Source organism: Amblyomma maculatum, chromosome 2 (genome assembly GCF_055883805.1).
Source record: "Amblyomma maculatum isolate TAMU_Amacu chromosome 2, ASM5588380v1, whole genome shotgun sequence".
In the NCBI taxonomy this organism is placed as follows: Eukaryota; Metazoa; Arthropoda; class Arachnida; order Ixodida; family Ixodidae; genus Amblyomma; species Amblyomma maculatum.
The window spans coordinates 74,868,014-74,892,711 of record NC_139345.1 but is presented as its reverse complement, the minus strand read 5'-3'; the positions used below and the strand labels follow the sequence as shown (position 1 = coordinate 74,892,711).

At 49.2% G+C, this 24,698-nt stretch overlaps 1 protein-coding gene across 1 annotated transcript in view; it reads right to left on the bottom strand.

The window, feature by feature from the left end:
* The window catches only part of Reck (Reversion-inducing-cysteine-rich protein with kazal motifs), a 55,048-nt gene that overhangs the window by 15,906 nt on the left and 14,444 nt on the right, over positions 1-24,698 (bottom strand). Inside the window, exons 2-11 of the mRNA XM_084594514.1 lie at positions 23,874-23,956; positions 21,285-21,366; positions 20,099-20,374; positions 18,325-18,497; positions 17,609-17,737; positions 15,958-16,054; positions 13,551-13,857; positions 5,092-5,207; positions 1,267-1,401; positions 180-371 (exon numbers count right to left, since the gene is read on the bottom strand). Of these exons, the coding sequence (XP_084450640.1) occupies positions 180-371; positions 1,267-1,401; positions 5,092-5,207; positions 13,551-13,857; positions 15,958-16,054; positions 17,609-17,737; positions 18,325-18,497; positions 20,099-20,374; positions 21,285-21,366; positions 23,874-23,956 (1,590 nt within the window). The remainder of the gene's footprint in view (positions 1-179; positions 372-1,266; positions 1,402-5,091; positions 5,208-13,550; positions 13,858-15,957; positions 16,055-17,608; positions 17,738-18,324; positions 18,498-20,098; positions 20,375-21,284; positions 21,367-23,873; positions 23,957-24,698) is intronic.

Below are 24,698 nucleotides of genomic sequence, written 5' to 3'. Positions count from 1 at the left end.
AAGCACTGCAGGGTGAGGGTCTATCCCATATTCTCCAATTAGCCCTGTCCTGTGCTAGCTGCAACCACTTGACCCCTCTGAGCTTCTTAACTTCATCCGCCCCCTGCTACGCTTTCTTTCCCTTGGAATACAGTTTCCTATAAACCAATTAATTTACTTATTTATTTGCCAACGCTCACCGCGAGAGCGTCCGGCGAGCCAGCACTGTCGGGGCGCGGCAGCGTCGCAGCCTGTAGGCGTGCAGCCGACCAGATCTCCAGATTCCGAGCACTTGCAGCGGGTCCAGCAAAGGCGGCCGCCCTCAACCCGGGGCAGTCGGGCTAGAGAGTCACGGGGAACCAGCGTGCTGGAAGAGAAGCCGACGGGGCAGCCTGTGCGACCACAGGCCCAGACTTATGGTCAGCAAGATGGATATCACTTGGGATGCTACAGCAGTGCTCTTTAAATTTTGTCGTGGAAAGCCAAGCTCACTGATTGTGCTTGTACATTTGTGCAGCCAGTTCCAGCACGAAAAAAAAAACAGCCAATTTCTGCACAGTAATGAATTCTGTTGTTTGCACACTAAAATTGAAAACGTCCTACGAGCGCAATCCGCCCATACGAAAAATAACCAGAGCTAAAGAAGGTACGGTTGAATGGTTTTTATTCCCTTTCGTATATAGTTACCTGTACGTTCTTTTGTTGACCATGTGCGTATTTTGCACCTCTTATGAAGAATCAGAATTTGAGTTCGCATTTGGACGACTGGTCAGACAAGAGGGTAGATGTTAATAGGTTTTGGGGAAGGAGCAGTTTATACGCGGTGGTTTTTATTGCAGTGCACATTTCCGCATCCTCTGGATCGATTAGAAATTAACTCCCTCATGATAAGATTGCACTTTGACCCCGTGACAGCACGAGTAAACCCAATGCACCATTGTTCATTTATTTTGTTTTATGTTGTCAAGAAGGTAATACTTTTGCCACTACCATGTATTTTACTGCGCGCAAAATCTAAAATTTGCTGTTCGTGCACAAGAAATAGAACGTTGTGATACTTCTCCGTGTACACGCGCGACTCCGACAGCTAGTACCAAGGCGCTTCTTAAAGATTAAAATGCACCTCCTTCCACTGAAAACCACATCTGGGCCACCTACAATATTTGCATAAGAATATGGCGGTACGTTCCTTAGACACTTGTTTACAGATCTGGAGATTTCCATGCTGCCTGTGGACGCCATGCGGTTCAGTCGGCAGTATTTTCAATGTTGTCGAAGTATACACACCTGGCACGCAGTAGTACCTGGTGCACGGCTGCCCCGGCGGGCAGTGGCGGTTGACGACACAAATGGCGGAGGCTCCACAGGGCCGCGACCTGCAAGGCTGAGTTGCAAGCTCTGCTGCCGGTATCAATCCCGTTCCTGCAGAAAAAAATTTAAAAAAATTTTTTGTTCTGCCAATTTCTAATTGAATATTGTTTCCTATTTCAGTAGAGTAGAAACGCCTTGAAAACACCAGGGCGACTACATGCGTTCTGTAGGAGAAAAATGGGCTGTGGTTTAGCTTCGGTTAAATCTAGTGTGAAACGATAGCACCGGCCAAGGTGCGTGGCGCGCCTCTATATATATACTCTATTGACGTCAAGGATCATGTGTCTCGCCCAGCTGACGCACTAAGCTATATATATACTCTATTGACGTCAAGGATCATGTGTCTCGCCCAGCTGACGCATTAAGCTACTTCCCACGTCATTTGACATTTGGCTTTGACCTTTGGTGGGAACATAGCTACCCAAAGGGGTTGTGGCCTAGGTTCCAATTTGACCTCGAAGCTGTTTGAAGGTCATCGAAAGCAGATGGTGACCTTGGATTTACGCCCTTTTACCTTTGGTGGGAACATATCTCCCTAAAGTGGTTGTGGCCTAAGTTCCAACTTGCCCTTGAAGCTGTTTGAAGGGGATCAAAATGACCTTGGCTTTACCTGGCGTAGTGAAGCTATCGCTTCAAAAAAGAGCCATTATCTCCAATGCACTGGCGAGTCACGGCTACGAGACGAGCTGAGGTGCACTGAGCGTAAGAGGGGGGCTGCAGAGGCAAGAGTGAACACCAGGAAACATTGAGAAATGCTGTATTCTTGGTCTCAGGCAGCTCTGCCCGCAGTTAGTCACAGGACACCATAATTGTGTGATAGAGCGGGAGCGGTTTCTGGGAGGATCATTCGCAGGTACTACGAGCGTGGCTCGTAACATAGTCGTGGTGCCCCTGGTGGGCATTTCTTCACCTTCCGCAGCCAACCACATATATGTCCCGCCGACCACAATAGAGGCGCAAACTCGACGGGCGCCTTTACGCTGCGCAGTGTCAGCGCAGGCTAAAGATCCCTACGAGGTTCAAATTTTTGCGCAGCTTCCCAATAGACGCATCTTTCTTTCTTTCTTCTTTCAGTGCCACTTAAGCCCCTCCCTCAAAGCTATGTTGTAGTGTCCACCTACAAGCTAGATAATGACTACTCATTGCCTTCCCTCAAGAGAAGGTTTTCTATGGGTGAACATTAGAGGAGAAATGTGGCGGAGCAATTAGTGCGAGCAGTACGCGTGAGGTGAAGCCCTTGCGGGTGTAGTTAGCAGGTGATATTTCCTGGCACTGAGTTGTGCAACGTTATGAGGTCCCGTGACATGGCAGAAGTCACCAACTCAATCGGAAAGCTAATTTGAGATAGGAGGCTGAGATGGGAATCGAACCCATCGGAACCCTTGGATCCGGAGTCATAAACGTTATATACTAGGCCGTGCGGGCACGTTCGCATGGGTTTCATATTTATGCGGGAGGATATTTCTCATTTTGGTAGCTCACCACTGTATCTAACGAGTGTGTTTGAGAAAGAGCATATGGAATGTTTTTGTAGCGCTGTAAAAGAAGATAAAACCAATGTGTCAATGGGATTCAGTGCGCAGCACTACGCGCCAGCTACACCTGAAAGGTGTGAAAATACAAAATGTCTCTCTGTGTCAATAAAGACTAAACAGATCGTAACGGCACCTACTCGCGCTTCTTCGTCAGCAGTCAAACGAGATCTTGACAGACTTTCTCTTTCACGCGTAGCTGTTAATCATGGTCAGATGACCACCGCATGCATCCAAGCTGTTCCTGAAGCACGGTGAATCATTGTTGATATTGAGTAAGCTTCGAAATGATTGTCGAACGCTCTTGTATGCGCCTCTGTGCAAGGCTTATAAGCATTTGCGAGGAAATTCGACGTAGCAGCTTTATAAAATTGATGCACACTTGGACCGCGTTATACGATATGGGTCTAAAGAGTGAAAAAAAAAAAGTACTGACAGAATTTAGGCTTGATTCAAAGGATTTAACGACTTACACAAGGAAGCATAAAGATAGTCACATTTAAGCGAAACCACTGCGAAACTTCTGATGCGCGTACAAGAAGAGAGTGAGAAGTTTGGGCTTGAACTGAACATTAAAAAGACAAAGATCATAGCGTCTTGCACTATCAAGTCCTGGAGCATCAATGGACAAGAAGTGGAAGCTGTGACAGATTTTCTCTTCTTGGGCTCCAAGATTACCTCGGAAGGAGACTGCAGCCATGAAATTAGGAGACGCCTGCTTCTGGGAAAGAGAGCAATGGTTAGCCTTGACCGCCCAGTAAAGAGCAGAGACATTAGTCTGCCGACCAAGATCCGTATAACTCGCGCTATGGTCTTTCCAGTTGTGATGTATGGATGCGAGAGTTAGACTGTGAAAAAGGCTGACCGCCGAAGAATTGACGCGTTTGAATTGTGGTGCTGGCGAAGACTCTTGAGAGTTCCTTGGACTGCCAGAAGATCAAATCAGTCGATATTGTCGACTATAAACCCTGACTGCTCATTGGAGGGTCAAATTCTAAAGTTAAAGCTCAGCTACTTTGGTCATCTGATGAGAAGAGAGGAGTCGCTGGAGAAAGATTTGATGTTGGGAAAGGTTGAGGGTCGGCGGAAAAAGGGTAGGCAGCGAACGCGATGGTTAGATGGCATCCTCGAGGCACTGCAGATGAAGTTATGTGATGTTAGGAAGATAGTGAGAGACCGGAAAGCGTGGCGTGACATGGTCCATAGGGTCACGAAGAGTCGGACACGATTGAACGACTGAACTGAACTGACTGAACTGAACTGAACTGCGAAACGCTTTTTTTCGACGTGCGACTCGGTCATCTTCATGCTGCTTTAAATTACGGAGCATCCAAGTTCTACGGTAGATTAGAGCAGAGAGTGTGAAATTTTTGAAAGCTGATGATTGTGCTATATGAGCAGGAGCAATGCCTAAGTTGGCTGACGAGTGTTTCATCAAAAAAGCGTCTTCAGCCGGGATTAGGAGAAAACGTCTTTGTCAGAATCTTGGGCGGTGGATTGGGCCTTCACTCCTGCCCCTTTTTCAAGCTTGGTACGTGCAGGATGCCACATGCGTGAGTCATGAGCTGTAGACATAACGTGCTTCATATAGTTCCAGAGGCGGAACAGTTCATTTTCGAGAAAATCAATGACAAAGAAGCAGAAGCAAAGGCGCCGCTAACTACTTCATAGGAGAACTGTAGAGCACAGCTGTCAACATCACCTCACAAAATAGGAAAGAGTTGAGGTACGGAGGTTCCGCACAGTCTCTCTCCACAGCCCAAGAAACCAGCTGCTCAGAAAGTTGTGAAAGGCCTGCAGGCGCTGCATAATTCACCTTTTTCGCCAGAGGGCACTCTCTGGGCACTCTCACTCCCCCCCCCCCCCCCCCCTTTATTTCTTGTATCACTATAGAGTAAGTTAACTAATTTCCACACCTACAGCTGCTCACGCCTATACAAAACTATGGTGAACTTGGGCGCACCACCCTGAAAGATGGATCAGGGAGTCAATAACAACATGTCCTCGGTAACGATAACATGGTTCACCACCGACATGCTCTCTATACGTGTTGCTAGAAGATGAGGAACGCACTGCGTTGCGCATTCGTTGTGATAAGCAGCAGAATTCCACCGTTATTAAGCATGACAACCATAGCGACGCTGGATTGGTAGGTTCGAAGCAGCCTCTACGTGAACGTGTCTCAACAGAGGTAGTAGCTGACACCTACCTGTAATCGGGGCCAAGATGGAGAGGCAGGGTGCTCCCGGAGGTGCCAGGGAGTCGCAGAGTGGTGCCAGCTGCCGTCCATCTTTGCACCGAGCGGCGAGGGCAAGGCAGTCTGCCCTGCGAATCAGTTCACGCAGGGCGGATCATCTCGCATGGTTTTATGCATTTTCCTCAGCAACGCTGGCCCTCAAGTAAAAAAAAAAAAAAAGAGAGAGAAAGGAAGTAAATGGGGGGGGGGGGGGCTGATCGCAGAACCCTTCATACATTTTCCGACAGCAGGTTACCCCGTCACACGCAAATGTTTGGCAATTTCAATGGGTAACTTTGGCTGTAATAAGAGGAAATAAGGCACCGCAGAAGATGCTCTCTGCCTATGTTTTCGTTGGTTTTTCTTTCTTTCCTTTCAGTCATTTTCTGTGTGCGTCTGAAGATTTTATTCAGCTTGTTCATTATATTGTAACGTAACGTTACACAGAAGGCGCTCTGGCACTCTGACACCGAAGAACACCAACAGCCAGTCAGGGCAGCACGAAAGCGGAGCACCGTTTCGCTTCGTCGTCTTCTCCGAATCGCCGGTTCAAATCTTCTTCGTCTGTGAATGGCATGTGTCATTGCCCCCCTTCTTGGCAGCATCGCCTCGATGCTGCAAATGCTGCTTGATGCGATGAGCTGACAGATGTTATGCTAGGTTGGTGTGGGATACCACAACACAAAACAGGGCACCATCAGTCTTAAGAATAGTCAGCGGGGCGATCGTGGTAGGGTTTCATCCGGACGACGTGTACAACATCAGTGAACTTGCGTCGTCTGCGGCTTGAGGGATCTTGGGTCGCGGATTCAACTTCGTAAGTAACGTCGCTGAGGCGGCGGAGGACACGATATGGGCCGAAGTACCGGCGCAGCAATTTTTCAGACAGCCCACGATGACGAACGGGCGTCCAAATCCAGACATAGTCTCCAGGCTCGTAGGCAGCGAAGCGCCGTCCCTTGTTGTAACGGTCAGCGTCTAGTTGCTGTTGTAGGTATATGCGCTCCCTTGCCAGCTGCCGTGCTTCTTCCGCACGCTGGGTAAAACTAGCGATGTCCAGGTCAAGCTCATCTTCGTCGTCGGTGTATACGGGCAGCATAGCATCCAGTGGAGTGGTCACTCGACGGCCGAAGACAAGCTCGAAGGGTGTTAGCCGCGTCGTCTCCTGAAGTGCCGTATTATATGCGAACGTGGCATATGGGAGGATTTGATCCCAGGTCTTATGCTCTATATCCACGTACATAGACAGCATGTCAGCCAGAGTTCTGTTTAGCCTTTCCACCAAGCCATTAGTTTGCGGTTGGTATGCCGTGGCCCGTCTATAGCTAGTGTGTGTAAGGTTCAGTACAGCCTTAGTCAGGCGGGCCGTAAAAGCTGCCCCGCGATCGGTAATGATAACAGCCGGAGCGCCATGACGCAACACGATGTCGTGGACAAAAAACTCTGCGACTTCGGTGGCAGTTCCATTTGTGAGCGATGCGGTCTCAGCATATCGGGTCAAGTAGTCTGTCGCGACAACAATCCAACGCTTTCCATTACTTGACTTCGGGAAAGGACCAAGAAGATCCATCCCCACTTGTTGGAAAGGAGTTTTCGGTGGAGCGATCGGCTGAAGAAATCCAGCTGGTTTCACGGGTGGAGTCTTTCGGCGTTGACAATCACGGCAAGTTTTTACGTAAGATCGCACTGAAGGTAATAATTTCGGCCAATAGTATTTCTCACGAATTCTTGCAAGCGTACGACTAACTCCCAAGTGGCCGGAGGACGGTTCGTCGTGACAAGCGCTTAAGATGTCAGGCCGTAGGTGCGTAGGCACTACGAGTAGAAATGTCTCTTTGGATCTTTCAAAATTGCGCTTGTAGAGAACTCCACTTCGTAAAGCGTATGACTGCAAGCCACGACGAAAAACAAGCGGTACTCTACCACCGTGTCCTTCCAGATAATCGATGAGCGGCGCCAGCTCCGGGTCCTTGCGTTGAAGGTCAGCCATATGGGATTGGGTAATGGCCCCAACAAAGGGAAAATCGTCGGCGTTTTCCACTGCAGTGGAGTCCAATGGCGCGCGTGACAAGCAATCCGCATCTTGGTGTTTATGTCCCGACTTATACACGACAGTGACGTCATACTCTTGAAGACGGAGGCTCCAACGAGCTAAGCGTCCAGACGGGTCTTTAAGGCTTGCCAGCCAGCACAAGGAATGATGGTCGCTGACAATACGGAAGGGTCGTCCATACAAATATGGTCGAAACTTGCTGATGGCCCAGATTACCGCAAGGCACTCCTCCGTTGTCGAATAGTTCGCCTCTGATCGTGAGAGTGTTCGGCTCGCGTAGGCGATAACTCGTTCTATTCCGCCTTGCCACTGAATGAGTATCGCGCCGAGGCCAACGTTGCTGGCATCAGTATGAACGTCGGTTGCGGCGTCTTCATCGAAATGGGCGAGTATTGGGGGTCTGTGTAGGCGGCTTCTAAGCTCCTGGAAGGCTTGTTCTTGATCGTCTCCCCACAGGAAGGGTATGCCTTCTCTGGTTAGTGCTGTCAGTGGTTCAGTTATCTTAGAAAAATCTTGGACGAAGCGTCGGTAGTATGAACAAAGACCTAGAAATCGTCGAAGTGCCTTTTTGTCGGTGGGGCGTGGAAAATTTGACACTGCGGTAGTCTTCTCGGGATCAGGGAGAACGCCCTGTGCACTGACAACATGGCCGAGAAAGCGTAGTTCCTTGAAAGCAAAGTGGCATTTCTCAGGCTTGATCGTTAGTTGCGCGCCTTTGAGTGCTTGAAGCACGATGCGCAACCGGTCCAAGTGTTGCTCGAAAGTAGGCGAGAAAATAACGACATCATCTAAGTACACCAAGCACGACTGCCACTTCAGACCTGATAAAACCGTGTCCATCATACGTTGGAACGTGGCCGGTGCAGAGCAAAGACCAAACGGAAGCACCTTAAACTCGTATAGGCCGTCGGGCGTCACAAATGCAGTCTTCTCTCGGTCTCTCTGATCCACCTCGATTTGCCAGTATCCGCTTTTGAGGTCTAATGATGAGAAGTACCTGGCGTCGCGTAGTCGGTCGAGGGCATCATCAATCCTGGGCAGCGGATAGACGTCCTTTTTAGTCACGTTATTTAACTTTCGGTAATCGACACAGAATCTCAAGGTGCCATCTTTCTTTTTGACAAGGATCACTGGCGATGCCCATGGGCTCGTCGAAGGCTGGATCACGTCGTCCGCAAGCATTTCATCCACTTGCATTTTAATGGCGTCACGTTCCTTAGGAGAAACCCGGTACGGGCGCTGGCATACCGGTAACGTGGTCTCATCGGTGATGATGCGGTGCTTGGCGACAGGAGTACGACCGACCTTAGAGCCTGTGGCGAAGCAGTCTGCGAAATCGCTCAGAAGAGCCGAGAGAAGATTCCGCTGATCGGGCCTCAAGTCGGGGTTAATTTTAACGGTCTGCAGAGCATGACAAGGTGCGGCCTCCTCTTTAGGGTTCGCTCCGGTGGTGCATAAATGAGGCAAGGCAGTAACATCGTGAAGGACGGCAACAGCCGTGTCCTTGGCGAGATGCCGCATCTCCTTAGCAAAATTTGTCAGGAGGACAGTAGCACAACTGTTCTGGAGTTGTACGAGTCCTCGAGCAACGGCTAATTCCTTCTCGAGTAGTAGCGGGAGGTGCCCATCCGCGATGCCCTCGTAATCGTGGAATAAGTCATGCTTTACAAGAACCAACACACTAGAACGTGCCGGAACCCTCACGTCATCGTCGACTATACGCAAAACGTTCAGACCCGAATCTTCGTTTTCACTGCGCGCCACGGCTCGTTTCGTCGAAAAGGAAACACGCGCTTCTTTCAGGTCAATGACAGCGCCGTTAGTCTGCAGGAAGTCTAGACCAAGGATCAAGTCTTTCGAACACTCAGGAAGCACGATAAATTCTCCGACATACACAAAACCACGGATGCCGACCCGCGCTGTGCACTTGCCTGCAGGTTCGATCAAGTGGCTTCCCGCCGTGCGAATTTTCGGGCCGGACCAATGTGTCAAAACTTTCTTCAATTCTCGGGCGAGACCACGGCTCATTACTGAATAATCGGCACCAGTGTCGAGTAACGCGATGACATCCACTCCATCAATCGTTACACATAAATCGGAGGTAGTATGCCGGATGCTGTCGCTACCTGACACAAGCGAAATCTCGTCGGGTCGGCCTGACGATGACGGAGGATCTTCACATTTCCCGACATCAGCGACCCTGCCTCCGAAGGCCGCTGGTATTAGTTTTCCCGGCTAGGGCTGGGAGAGGAGCGGCGTCGGGAAGAGTGGGGACTTGTCGAACGGTAGCTCGTCGGGGACGTAGACCGACGCTCTTGGTAACCGGACGTGACGGGATACTGTCGCGCTGCAAGGTCGCTTGCAATCTCAGTAGGCCGTTCGTCATTCCGAGGGTGGAGTTCCTCCGAGGCGAAACCCCGCATGTTGACGCGGCGGTACGGGCACGCCCGGTAAAGGTGACTGGCTTCCCCGCAATGATAGCACAGGGGGCGACGGTCCCGGGGCCGCCATACTTGACGGGGTCGCTGGTAGATTGGCGGAGGGGAGTAGTGAGGCCCCATGCGGCTCCATGCGAGGCGCTCCATGCGAGGACCCTGCGGCTCCATTGCTGGAGCTGCGGCGTTGATACTATGGTCCGGCGGGGGAGCCCTACGTAAGACGGACGCGTAGGTGGGCCTCGCGTCGATCGTCTGGTGGGGAGCGCGCTGCTGGGGAACGTCAGCAACTTGCTGAGCTGCCATACGCACCTCGTCCCGGACGACTTCAGCCAGTGGAGGAAAAGCTGTTGTGTTGCAAGGCATCCGGAGCGCTTGCAGTTCCTCCCGCACGACAGAACGGATCAGATTTCGTAGTGCGTCCATGTCGCTGCCGATATGCACAGGAGGTGCGTCGGACCCAATGATGTTCACGTCACGGTGGTACTGACGGGCTCGGTGTTGCAGCGTTGTCTCCATGGTCGCTGCCTCGCTGAGAAACTCCGCCACAGTGCGCGGTGGACTGCGCACCAGTCCCGCGAAAAGTTCTTGTTTAACACCCCGCATCAGGTGACGCAGTTTCTTATCTTCAGGCATTTGTGGGTCTGCACGCTTGAAAAGGCGTGTCATGTCCTCAAAGAACATACGCACGCTCTCGTTCGGGCGCTAATTGCGCGAGTGTAGCGCAGCTTCTGCTCGCTCCCGGCGGTCGGCGCTAGGAAAGGTGGCTTTGAAATCACGACAGAAGGCTGCCCAGGATGGGAAGGCAGCCTCATGGTTTTCAAACCATGTCCGTGCAGACTCTTCAAGAGCGAAATACACGTTGTGGAGCTTGCGCTCATCAGTCCACCCGTTGTAACGAGCAACTCGCTCGTAGTTCTCAAGCCAGTCCTCGGCGTCCTCGAACACGTCGCCATGAAAGGAGGGGGGTGTTCGCTGCTGATGACACAGGATGTGGGTAGGAAGCCTGCTCTCAGATGTCATTGCAGCAGGTTCTACGTCCGTCTGAGGATGCGTCGTCCTGGTAGCGGCCGGAAGGGGTCCGAATTCAGGGGGCTCTCCACGTAGGCGGCGGCCGAAACGTTGATGTACGGGGGTAAGCTCCGTATTGACAGGTTGATTATGCAGGACTGGATCGATACCTGGCAATTCCTCCACCAGATTTGTAACGTAACGTTACACAGAAGGCGCTCTGGCACTCTGACACCGAAGAACACCAACAGCCAGTCAGGGCAGCACGAAAGCGGAGCACCGTTTCGCTTCGTCGTCTTCTCCGAATCGCCGGTTCAAATCTTCTTCGTCTGTGAATGGCATGTGTCAATATGGTTTAAAAGTACCTAGCTGAAAGTGCTTGTTGCTTTCGCGAACATTGATTTTTTCCCCTAATGTCAACAAAACAGCGGGAAACCCAACCTGTACAAGCAATAGTCCACACCAGTAATGCAATCGTTCTTGTACTCTCTACATTTCAAGCTGATCACCAGTTATAACTAACCAACATTCCAAAAAGCCTCGATTCCCCGATGTTCGTCGAGGCAGTGTGTAAATTGTGAAGGACGCTCTTGATGTCGGATAGGATATTTTACCTCGTTTTAGCTTATGTGCAGCAACGTCTTCATAATGTTTACGCTTCACACTCCTTTGATATGCCTTGTCCCTTTTCGCTTTGCTCGGTCTGTCGAACTCTCGTCACTGCCGCACTATGTCCTCGCCATCGATCGAGTCAGGAAACGCGTGTGCCCATGAAAGCATTGAAGTGTACACGTGCTCTGGCGTGCCAAAAAAAAAAAAAAAAAAAAAGCTGGCTCTCCCTTTTCCCTTTCCCCCTGTTCACATGAATGCGATCTAGAGAAATACAGGGAGGAGAATTTCAAGAAAACGCACCAGCTCGATTTGGGACATGCATTCGGGTCGCAGTTCTGCCTGCGCTCAGTTAAAAACGGGATTATGGCGCCTAAGGTTATGTGCGGTTAAGAGAAAACACGCATCACCCTGACATCAGCGAGGTCGTGCATATATGAAGACGCTAAGCTTTCACTTTGTCAACCATTCAGCGGACATTTGATCTCTGTTCTTCCCTAGGGGTCGTCTGAGGAATTAAATTTAAAAGGGGTGGGAGTGGAGATGAGGATTGGGGGCAGAGACGAGCGGTAGTCATGTATATATATATATATATATATATATATATATATATATATATATATATATATATATATATATATATATATATATATAAGAAATAAGAGGGTGTCTTCAAAAAAAAAGAATTCTAGGGGCACTTTGGATCTCTAAACTGCGATGAGGCGAAGCCTCTATCGCGCGGTGATCCGAATCCCTCCACTACGGCCCCTCTTTCTCTCTGTTTTTACTCCCACCTTCGCGGTGACGTGATACCATCCAACATACAATGCCCCCGCTATAGCCGAACCGTACGAACGTGCCTGCGTGGCCTAGGGGTAACGTGAATGCAAAGGTTTTGACAGGCTGATTTCGATATCACCCTCCCTTATGTAAGGAGAGCTCCGAGTTGGGAGTGCCTGCCAAACGTAATGTCAGGAAGCCCTACGTCCAGTTAGTGCTCTGCCATGTCAGCTACCAGCTAGCACCGCCCACGACTACTACTACTACTGGTGTGTGGGGTTTAACGTCCCAAAGCAATTAAGGCTATGAGAGACGCCGTAGTGGAGGACTCCAGAAATTTCGACCACCTGGGGTTCCTTAACGTGCACTGACATCGCACAACAAACGGGCGCCTTGCTTTTCGCCCCCATTGAAAAGTGGCCGCCGAGGCCGGGATTCGATCCCGCGTCCTTGGGAACAGTAGTCGAGCGCCGTAACCACTGCGCCACCCCGGCGGGGCTACTACTACTACTACTACTACTTCTTCTTCTTCTTCTTCTTCCACAACTTCTTCTTCTACTACTTCTTCTTCTCCTTCTTTTTCTTCTTCAACTTCTTCTCCTTCTTCAACTTCATCATCTTCGTATTATTCTTTTTCTTCAACTTCTCCTTCTTCCAGCCTTTGGATGCCATGGACGGATGGTCACGTACCGCGAGTTTGAGCGCTTAAAGGCTTTCGCCTTAACAACAAGAGAGGGGAGATGAAGAGTGCGGCACTCTCTTACAGGTTGTGTAGAGAAAAAATTGTGCCCCGTCGCAAAACTTGCGGCGTCGGCAGCCATCCGCCGGCGTTGGCATAGCAGTGGCAGGCGGTAGCTGGCTGCTAACATGGCAGAGCACTAGCTGGCCGTAGGGTTGCCTGATATTACGTTTTGCAGGAGTTGCTAAATGGGGCTCTCCTTTCATATGAGGGGGAGTTGGGGGGAGTTGGGGGGGGGGGGGGGTCTTACAGCTTGGTTAGAGCAGGCTTTTATATGTGGGCTGGTATGCAGTTCTATCGCGCCATACCCTTAAAGGATTAGATGTTCAACCACCACCATATTCGAAGCAACCAACCAACCAGTCACTCACACTGTACAGCAATATGACACTAATCACCTTGTCTCATACTAATTCAGTGAGTGCTCTAGTCATTCGGCGAAGTTGCCGGCAGCGCACAAAGCTTTACAGGCTGCATGGTTAGCTGAAAAATGTTTCTTTATTATTAGGTAAACCAGTCCCCTCTAAAAGAATCAAAGTATGAAAAAAACGAAATGCATGCTCCATTCGTACCCAACTAATATCGGTAGACCTCGTAGCGAGGCAACGCACCAACGCATTTTTTTGTTTGATCGTGCAATCGTATAACGCATTGTTTTGTGTATGATTTTACCATCGACCGTTCGTAACAGACGCAACCAGGAGGGCAGCGCTTCTCCTCCCGAGAAGCGTTCTTCTTTCACGGTTAATGTTTTGACATTTTAGTTTGTTTTGAGCGCTTTTATTTCAGACACACTGGACTGTACCTGCAGAGCGTGCTCGAATGGTGCGTCGCGTGGCAGGGCCTGAAGGTGAGCGCACAAGCAAGTGCCTTCCAGGCGTCCGCGGGACACCCTCCAAGGGGCACCGCGGTCGCCTCCCGCCGTCCGCTGCTTCCTAAAGCCACAGACGCTGACGGAGGCCCCGTGCGCATCCACAGCTGGGCGCTGTCCCGGGCAGCGCGGTCGGCACTCGCGTCGCAATGACGGTACAGTGACCAGGGCCTGCCTCTTCCCACCAGCTGCGCGCAGAAGCCGAGAGGACCGCCGCAGCCCAGCTCGCATGGCTCGTCCACTGTGTGTGACGTCGTGGTAAGGCTGGGTCGTTCACGGACATCACAAGTACAAGGTTTCACCAATTTTGACTTACGCCGGTGCTCTTCCATACCCGAATAATGCTACAAACTTTCATCACACACTTTTCCGGTAGGTGTGGAGCCTACTGCTCTGCACTGGGTGGTTTTTAAAGAGCGAAGCTCCTAGGAGTCCACTCCTGGCTTGAATAGTGTCGGTGTAACCAATGGACAGCTATAGGTAGACCGCCACAATATAAACGTGAAAGGGCGGCCCAGAGGGTCACACTACGTCTTTAATAACACCTGCAATATTTTGGTATCGTCATCATTATTGTACGACCTCATGTTTTAAATTATTTCAGTCGTTATTCGCCTTCTACCCGTCCTCGGCCCTTCTACCGCCAGCATGGTTCCAAATTCATCAGTAAAAGCGAGCCATTCCCACTGTAGGATCTTTTGCGCGAGACGAAAGAAACGCATTCAGAGCATCGCCACGTGGAACAACAGCACGGCATACCTCTGCCAGGGAATCCGAGAGTGTTGCACATGTCCCACTGACAAGACCTCCGCCTTTCGAAACTCGCTATAGTAATGAATAAATGAATGAGGAGAACAAAAAGAAAGTGCGAAAATTGACGACAGTTGCTTCTATGTTCCATTTCAGGAGAAAGAGTTATATAGGCGCACGTAATCTGCTTGTCGTGCTTCAGTAACATCTTTAATGGCAGGTGGGATGCTGTTCACAAAAATCTGCACATATCAAATGTTCCGCTCACTTTTAGCATGTTTGTATCAATGTGGTTGGATCTATGTGGTAAAGATGTCAAGAGAGGTGTAAGGTTGCTGTGATTACGTCGAAGTTAGGCAACCGAACATATAGGCCATAACCGAATAAAAGCTTACATATTGCCGTTACACATTGCTAAAGACATACCACTTACTGTGAAACAGCCAAGCTTACTCTAAATCAGGTTTGCGCACAATGAGGTTATCGTTTATCGTTTCACAAATTAGTACTCCCCCTCCCCCCTCCTCCCCCCAACTGGATCACTCAATACTAATACTCAATAGGATCACTCGTAATAAGGCGCGGTAAAAATTAAGCGGACACTTAAATCACCTGCACGTATGAAGGCGCAAGCCTGCTCGCTCCTGACCTTCACGCTTGCTCATGTGGTGCGCGCCACTAAGTGACCGGTAACGCGGTGCTCTCCGTGCTTCCACTGCTTCTCTGACGGCACCATCTCTACCCTTCCTCCTCATCTGACAAAGATCTGTCACATTAGCATCTGTTGTGCATGCCGTCATCTCACTCGCCGCTTCGGTGGCTGGTTGCTATGACAGCCAGCAAGGCATGGCGGAACCTTTTAGTCGCTTCTTGTTCACGCGAAGCATGATTCAAGTAAGGCTTTTGTCATAAAAAGCAGTACTTAACAGACTGCGGCTGTGGCATAACATCAAGCCCTCGATTACTTAAAACCTCGCCTCCAATATGGCTGCTTCACAGTTAGTGTGGTTATATCCAGTTTTCCTATCTTCAAAGCATCAAGGCATCTCACGTCATAATGCCAGATCAGACGTATTTTGACATTAAGAAGCACGATTTATGTTCACATCGTGCGATCATTTGAAGTAATAGGAAAAACCAGCCTTCGGCAGATGATTGCCTCGTTATAAAGAACGCTGAGCCCTTTACAACGGGCTGGCCTTTTGAGCAATGCAAATCCGCTGGTGCGCATTATGGCAACTGTAGTTACCTGAGTCAGAATTTCAGTGGTAACCCTCTGCGCTTCATGCATCGATGTAATATAATGATGCCACCTGTTTTGTTGCACTTCCAAGAGCACAGAGGAAAAAATTACGAAATGTCAACCTTTCATGCAGCCCTAATTTATAGAGCAGTGGTTCAGGCGAATGCCTATCTCCGAACGTCCTTCTGTGTACGTAAGTCCATACCTTGATTAGTGTGCCTGTCGCAACTTTTTCTCTGTCTCTCAACAAGGACAAGACGTGGTCTCTACTACAAACGAGTTTGCATAACTAGACCTGCACATAGCGAAGAACAAGATCGGGATTGGAGGAGGCACGGGGTCACTCACCGTCATCCAGGCACTGTCGCAACGCTGCCTCGGCAGGCTGGTAGCGACAACGGCCGTGGAAAGCCTCCCACGACGTCTCCCATTCTGATCCGTACGCCTGCACAGGCACGCATGCCACGCAACAGTTCTAGAAGCACAAACCAGGCACCAAGAACGGAGATATCTTGTCTCTCCGCGTCCTCCTTTTCGTCCTTAGCGCCTGGATCAACGTTTCCAAATTGTGCATTAACTCGGTGTGAGAGACAATACGACTGCTTAACGAAGCTTCAGCCATCTCTAGTAGCCTTGGGCAGATCTTCGCTCTAGTCGATACAGTCGTCTATGCTGCATATGCAACTAGAAGGGCCCACGGCGTCACAACGATCTGAACAATATTTATTGTTGTTGCGCGGATATTAGTTTGCTCTGCGAAGTAATACATTAACTATAATGAACTGTAACCATACCTGTACACAGCAGCTTTGCAGCTGTGCAGTGTGCATAATTTCACATTGGTTTTAGCTTACCGCTAAAGCGTACTATTCGCTTCATGGTAAAGAACACAAATGCCATCACAGATGGCATCTCATGGGCAATTCAGGAAGCCAAGACTATGCGCAACGTTTGTTTGGAGAAACATAATGGTGGAAAGATTACTTCACGTAGTCATTCAAATTGAGGAGGCATCAAACAGATTAATTACGAAGCGTGCAGCTCAAATGTAACCTAAAGCTCTACATCTACAATGCTTTACCGTGATCCGTGCTTATTTACCGAAAGAACGATAAAAAAAGGTACTCGATTTCGATCCAGGGTATACTGAACTCGAAAGGTATCGCGAAACAGTTCGACGTGGCAATAATTATAAATTATAAAACATACTTATAGATAAGCTGCCGCCCGCCGACGCACTGGCAGGGCGTCGTTCCCATCACTGGCCCAGTCCGCTTCTTAGTGAAGCCTTAGCGGATCATAAGAAGCCTAATCTTGTCATCAGTACATTACAAACAAGATAGTTTTTTTAATAAACTTCAGGTTTACTCAGTTTCCGCAGTGCCTTGGGCAACGAAGCAAGGGAACGACGGCAGGCATGAGTATCCGCTTTATGCTTCCGTATCCTGTCAGCTAGGCTGGCTTCACCGCCTAACACGCAAAGTACATAATATCTGCTTCTCAGCGGGACAGCTATGAGGCGTGAAAAATCAATACTGGAGCCTGAAAGCCATACGCCCAAGCGCACCCTACGTTCTTCGAGTTACAGAACCAACGCGGGCCGCGATCCAGGCGGCGAAGGTCACGCAGCCGACCCGGATCCGTGCGCGCGAAAAGTGGTACCAATAAGAAAAGCGTCACTTGCAGGGTAGCGTCGTGGCGACATCTGGAACGCTCTGCTGAACGTGAGTTCGATAAACGAAATTAGTGGTACATATCTGCACAGATGTTTAAAAGGAATGTCCCAAATTTTTGGTGTAAAGAAAAATGGGACAACTGCAGGGTTGATGTATCTTTGATCGACTGTAGTAAGTGGAGAGCAAAGGGAATGGTACTGACTGACGTCCCGAAACTTCCCTTGAGCGAGAAGAGGCGTCTTAGTAGAGAGCGATGTATTACTTCCAACCCACCAGGAGTTCTCTATACGTGTTTGAAAGTGAACCCTGCGCGCGGCACGCACCCGTAGACACATCCTCTGGCATTCAATGGTGGCGGCTCTGAGGCAGCACTGCAACTTGGCCCCGTCCGCTGGAAGTGCCTGCGACGTCGGTCCGCTGTCCCATCCCAAGAGACACTGCCACAGGCGCTCCTGTGAAGAAAGAGCAGGGAGAGCGACTCGCATCTCCGGTCGTTGTGGCTGGTAGTCCGCTGGCGCTAGCCAAGACCCTCGTCTCTAAGCGGCCCTCACACATGCACATCAAGACGAATCCGTTTGTCAACTACCACCAGCATGCACTAGCCATGGAGCAATATCTGCATCATAAAAAAGTGTCTCGCAAGGAACGAAAGGGTCACATCTCGCGAATACGACTTGCCACGCCCTCACGTTGCGTACTGTACAATGCTTAGAGCAGATGTGACAATTCTGGGTAAGTAATATTACGTCATATTCCTTTTCCCGATACCTTCAGTTATCTGCGATGATTCAAATAAGTTTTCGAGTACCTGCCAAACACCTGTGCTACATGTTTATCCTGCTACGAGTCGGGGGAACGTAACAGGGAGGCAATGGCACAAAACGGAATTAGACCCCCAGCTGATTTTATGCGAAAGAGAACGAGGATGAGTAGCATCAGCACTGAACCGGCTAGTACTGTAATTCCGCGCCGGTAATTCCGTTAGTGCTGGTAAATGGTGATTCTATTGACGTTAGTGCCGGTAAGAGGCATCACTCACGTTCAAACCGGGCGCGACGCATCCCCCAGCCAGCAGAGCGTCGACAGCATTCTCGTCGGCGGCCAGCTCTTCCTCCTCTCCTTCTCCCTCTGCGGCGGCTTCCTCGGCGCGCAGCACGCGCAGGCACGTGTCGCGGCACTGGCCACTCGGTGCCTGGCCGCAGCAGTGCAACCCTGCAGAGACAAGGCGAAGAACGCACGGATAACGGCAAGCTTAATGGTTGGTTGGTTGCACAACTTTTATTTCCATCGGAAATGGGCGTCCTCTTCACCGGCAAGCTTAATCTCTCTCGGTATACGTAGCCATGCCCCGCGCGAGACACGAGTTGCAACCGACCCGCTTTGTACCGCACTCGCCTAACGATGCCCGCATGCATACGCATACGCGCGCAGCGCCAGAACGCTTTCACTGACACGCACACTAACACAAATAGTTACTTAAAGTAACTAATACAAAAGAACGGCCACTGACGCGGAAAGAGCTTTCGTGTCGGTTAGTTACACTGTACAGCTCGAGCAATAGGCATGCCGTCTTATAAGGTCTCTTATTAATGCACATATCCGAGGTAGAATGATTTTATATTAGTTCACAAAAGTTAGCGTAATCTGAACATATTGGTTTATGCAGCGGCATCGGGTGTATGCGAATGAAATGGGTTACTGAAAAACCGAAGGTTCTACGAGACAATAACCGCAGACAATCCCATACAAATAGCATACAATCTCATACGGTGCCATCATCATCATAAAATATCTTCTATAATTTATGATAACGTCCGAGATTCTATGAGATCCTACGCGATTATGTGCGATTCCTATGTGACCTTTTGTGTGACTTTTCATGCGATTTGAGTGAGTTTGTGTGAGAAAATGGGAGGTTATTGCCTCATACAACTTTTTTCACTAGGATAGTAATTTACACGCAGCACTGAATATTTCTTGAGCAGTTATAAGCCAGCAAGGGCAAAATTGTTACAATGTAAAGGTAAAGTGCTTATTCATAAACTTAGCATGGTTACGAAGACGGACATCGAAAACAAATGCAGAGCAGAGCTTGAGGCAGAAACTATAGGAGTATCAGGCGTAGAGATAGGCAAGAATGTTCATCATGTAAGTACGCAGGAAAGAAGGCTGTAGAATCGATTGAATGCGAAGGGACAAAATGACTCTCTTCCCTCCTGACAAGTAAATGAAACGCCGTCACCACGCTTTCAAGAGCTATCTGGACTGTATTGCTTTAACTCAAGATCCAAGTGCTGCATGCCAACGGCACGCATTCATTAGGGGCTCCTTTGGGGCTTTGCGCGGCTGCTGTGCGGGGAGTGATTTAGGGAAATTAATGACATTTTATAGGACATGTACCTCCTGAAGCCCAATATAACGTATTGCATTCAGATCGGCCGATGATACAGCCTCCCCCCTCCCCCTTTCTTGCTATCTAAGTAAGGGCTGCGCTGCTCTTTGTTCCCCATTAACCTCCTCAATACCTCCCATTCACCCCATCTTAGTTCATTACAGCCGTTAATCTGCCGTTTCACTCTTATGGGGTCATGGGAGGTTTCGATTCTCTTCGTGTCCAGTCTTAAAAAAAAAAAAAAAGAAAAAAAAAAAAGCTTTACTCATTTTACTGCTTCTTCAATCGTTTTGTCTGCTTCTCCGTACAAGCAGTGTATGCATCTAACACACGAAGTTTTTCTCCTAAATCTCAGTGGCTTTTCGTGACAATCCTGTCAACTCTGCTCTCCGAAGGACGCTAACGTGGAATATATGCTCACTGTGTGGGTGCCTCGTCGAAGTGGCATTTCTAAGGCAGCGCACAACCCGGGGCTCGGTGCATGCCTGCTGTTGCTGCTGCTGCTGCTCCTCCAGCTGCTGCTGCAACCGCCTGTGATCCCGGTTATCCTGAAGTGGCTGGACGTGATCCCTCCTCAACTGTTGCAGCTGAGCTTGCTGCTTAGTGCTGCAAGCGCGGCGGCGGCAGCCGGCCGTGCTGGCCAAGGCGCAGCAGCTCTCGAGACCACGCCGGCCCGGAAGCTGCGGGGAGCCGAACCCTGTGCCGCGTGGACAGCGTCGACATTGCCTCAGACGACAAAATAGCTAGCTGTGCAAGTTTGTATGCGCGGCAAGCTCGAGTCAAGGCAGTTAAGGCAGGCGGCTACGAACCGAAGATGAAACAAGTTTTTGAAAATAATCACGGTTCAAACCTGCCTTCTTGTCCCTAGTCTGAAACCCGAAACTCGTGGGCCAGGTTGGTATATTCCTTTGCATGAATGAGCAATGGAGGAATATTCATGCAACTCCAGAACATCTTTAGAACAAACTAGCTCTTCATTTGCTCGAGAGGCGTTCACTGAGTATTCAAGTGCACCATTCGTTCCAGCGAGTTGACTATATTCTAATATCTAAAGCCACCCCAGAGGTTTCCCTGTGGCAGCTCCGAAGTGGCTCGATTGGTGCATAACGCTAAAAAGACAAGGAAACAGCGAGACACACAGGACGGGCGCCCGTCCTGTGTGTCTCGCTGTGTCCTTGTCTTTTTAGCGCTATGCACCAATCGAACCATCACCAACTCGCCCACGCTTCCACTCTTGCAAATTTTATTTCTTCTACAAAGGGCCTTTTCCATGTGTTAGCGCCCGTCCTGTGTGTCTCGCTGTGTCCTTGTCTTTTTAGCGTTATGCACCAATCGAACCATCACCAACTCGCCCACGCTTCCACTCCGAAGTGGTGTCATAATAAACAGCAATTACAAGTACAGCTCATCTTTTAATATCTGTTACCTTTTCATGACTCCTACCGTAAGCAGCTGTTTATGAAGATTTGTTAAGCGAAGTATTTTCTTTTCGCACGTTACATAGGTTAATAGTCATTACTATTCTGGCGCTGAGTAGATCGGTACATTAACCACAACCAAATGACGTGAGAAAGTGGAGGCGTCTCTATAAAGTGCAAGGCACTCACCCCCGCGACTTTCGAGGCAGACCTGCAGGTCAAGCTCGTCACTGCGCCGACACCACGGCTCCAGGTCATCGGCAGAGCGCGCCTGCGTTCGAGCGATGAAGTTGATTGCTGAGCCAGTAAATGAAAACAAAAAGGCTCATGCTTAAATATAGGGCTTCATCCGACATGTGGCCACATCCCCGAACCTCCAGGAATACAGACTCACAAATAACATGTTTTCAGAAAATATATACCCACTTTATTTGAAGTATGCCCGCTTGAGTCCTCTTTAATGCATAAGACGAGGTTGTTCGGAGCATGTTGGGATTAGTGAAAGTTTGTCACAAACCAGAAAGCAAAATTTGGTGGAGATTGCAAAATGGAATGCACCACGGCGGTTTCTATCGATGAACAGATGGGACTGTGAGGTGTAATTCGATATATGACAGGGTATTTCTAACGGATTGTAAGGAAGTCGTTCTTCATGCATAACATGTACAGCGCAGGATTACCCGGATAACTATCTTAATACCAAGCTAGTGAACGCAGTATTTTGCGTGCAGCACGTACCAGGGCAATGGCGATGCCGACACAGAAGCATTTTTTACCGCCGAGAAAGTCACCTTCTACCGCCGCTAAACAAAATGTAGTGAACGGGAAAAAAACAAAAAAAAAATGGCTGTTAGTCGTGGCTTTCGGACAGGCGAACGAATCTGGTTCAGCTGTGGTGGCTGAAGCACGTTAGTGGGCTGCGCCCCTGCTTGCGCCCCCTTTTACCACAATCCTCGTCGTTCATTAATTATTCCCTTTGATTGTGGTCCCCCATCGTTTCTTAGCATCATGCAGATAGAATCACGTCGTGGCTAAATAAATTCACTTGTATTTCATTGATCTCCAATATGATGAACACGTTACCGTTGGATTGACGCCCTCACACCCCAGTAGCGACACTCTATTTGCGTGGAATGCATTCTATGAAGTACCGGTTATACATGAGCGAAACGAGGCACCCATTACACACTCACAGCCACTTTAGCGGCAGTTGTCCTTAATGATGTCGCCTAAAGCTCCCGCCTAAATGCACATAGGAATCCAGGGCGCTGCTGATGTTTGAGGCTCTATATAGATAATAATACGTAACGCAGAGTAAATGTGACTCGAAAACTGTTAACATCGTTGAATATGCTGATCGAATCGAGGCCGAATAAAGCTTGCTCATTCCTTGTCATACAAACACCTCCCTAAAACTGTCTAATATGCTGCTCCTCATTTCCTAAGAAAAAGTATAATAGACTAGTTGAGCAGGCTCTGAATTCGGAGAGTCATATTTCAATCATGTTATGAATTACTGGTGGCATAGCCGCGGCGCTAAAGCCTGTATTCTCTTGATTTCCTCCTATGTCTTTTGCGTAAGAACGTTTGACGTCCGTCCGCTGTCCCGCAGTTCCACGCTTTTAGCACACTCTTCCTTCTTTCGTCAGCTCTTGTCGGGACACAGACTAGAAACTCGCCAGGAGACGCACAACGAGCAAGATCGAGGCCAGACATGGCGAGTCGACAGCAGTACCGGAAGCTTATGCTTAGAATGTGTGTGTGCCTGCCAGGGGGGAAGGGGCTTCTAAGTGAACACCAGATTGGCGCTGATTGGGATTAGAGAAAAAGCGGCAGTGTCCCTACTTCTCACTTAGAGTGTGCCCCTCTCCTCGCCTTGTCTTCGATGTTCAGAAGAACTTGCGAGCAGAATAAGGACAGAAAACAGTAGCATGGGAGGAGGTTGTGCGGAAGAGATATCAACCACGAAGCAGCGCTCAAGAGGTGCCATGACCACGACCAGGAGGATGCGGGGCACGAACTACGGTTTTCCAGTCGCAACTGGCATTTTTCCACATTTATGTAATTGATTTAATGAAACTTGGCGTAATTAAAGTTCGTTACGGTCATTATATATCGCGGAGAAATCTGAAAAAGCCTTTGAGAAATATCAAATCCTCTATGTTTCGTATTTTTAGCCGCAGTGCGACTTTCAGGACGACTGCGCAGGCTGAGGTTTCTGGTCATACATAAGTTTTAAAACTGATTTTGCCAATTGTTCCCCTCGACGAAAGAAACAGCGCTCTGATTTCTTGCTGTGCATCGATGGCAATCCGCCCACATAAAGCGCTGGGAGATCGCAGTGTCCAGCTCAGACTAGGCTACACAAAAGCAGCTGATAAACTGGGCTTCAAGAATAGCTGAGAGCCACGGGCTCCCGGCCAGCCTACACAATATTGAGCCGACCCACCAGTAGGCTGCTATCATAAGTCTTAAGGATTAATAAATGTTGTCACCACCACCACCTGCAGATAAAGACCTTCAGCTCTCTGCATTAGAAACACCTTCCTTGAGGACAATCTTGCGAACGCTCATTTAGGTATAGTGAGAAATGTCTAAAGCGCAACACACTGTGCTTCACGTAACTGGGAAGGAATAGAGAGAGTTGTCTAAAGGCCAACACACTGTGCTTCACATAACCAGGAAAGAAATAAAATAATAGGGCAGCATAGTTGCTTGTGTTGCGTTGTGCTGTATTGATATGTATCGCATTTTACCGCACTGATTTGTATTTCGTACCTGCAAGCAGGCCCGGCGGCATCCTTCCAACCGTGCTCGTTGGCAGCAGGGCTGTCCATACCAGCGTTCCGCGAGTTCCAGTTCTGCAAACCAAACATCGAAGAAACAAATGCAGGGTCAGTCAACTGAGAATAATGCAACCCACTTAGCGTCATCTGCGGATCACTCTAGCGATATGTTTTTGAAAGATGTGCGAACAGTGAGTCTCCACCAAAACATAAACTACTCGCTCAATGTAGTATTTCAGTCTCTCGCAGTTGCACGTATGTAAGCTACGGAGCCCCATTGCTGGGCAAGTACGCAGGTTACAACTGCGAGACGGTCGCTCGCGGTCGATACGGGCTCAGCAAGGACATTCTACAGCGACACTGATTGGAAGCAGAAACTTAGCTGACTTATTTATTTTGCTTTATTGCAGAAGCAAGCGAAACGCCCGTACACCCTTCGTGCAAAGTATTCATGCCATAACGTTCACTAGAAGTGGAATGAATCTCCCTTGAATTCCCCATGTAGTTAAGGCTTCCGAGCGCACACGCACACCAAGCAGTAAGCTTCTCTTCCGCTGTGAGACATCATCGCCTAGCATGCAGCAATGGCTTCATTACGTGGCTCAAACAAAAAAGTGTTTGACTTAAAGAGTTTTATCCAAGACTGCACTTACATGCATGCCTTGAGAACAATTGCCGCAATACTTTCCCCATTCGTAGCGTTTCCTCCCGTCGCGTTTTAGTAAAGCAAATATGTATGAAACCCATAGCTTTCCTCGTTGTGAAAGTACACTCAACACTACGATGGCATCTGACGTTGACAGGCCAGAATTTCGTA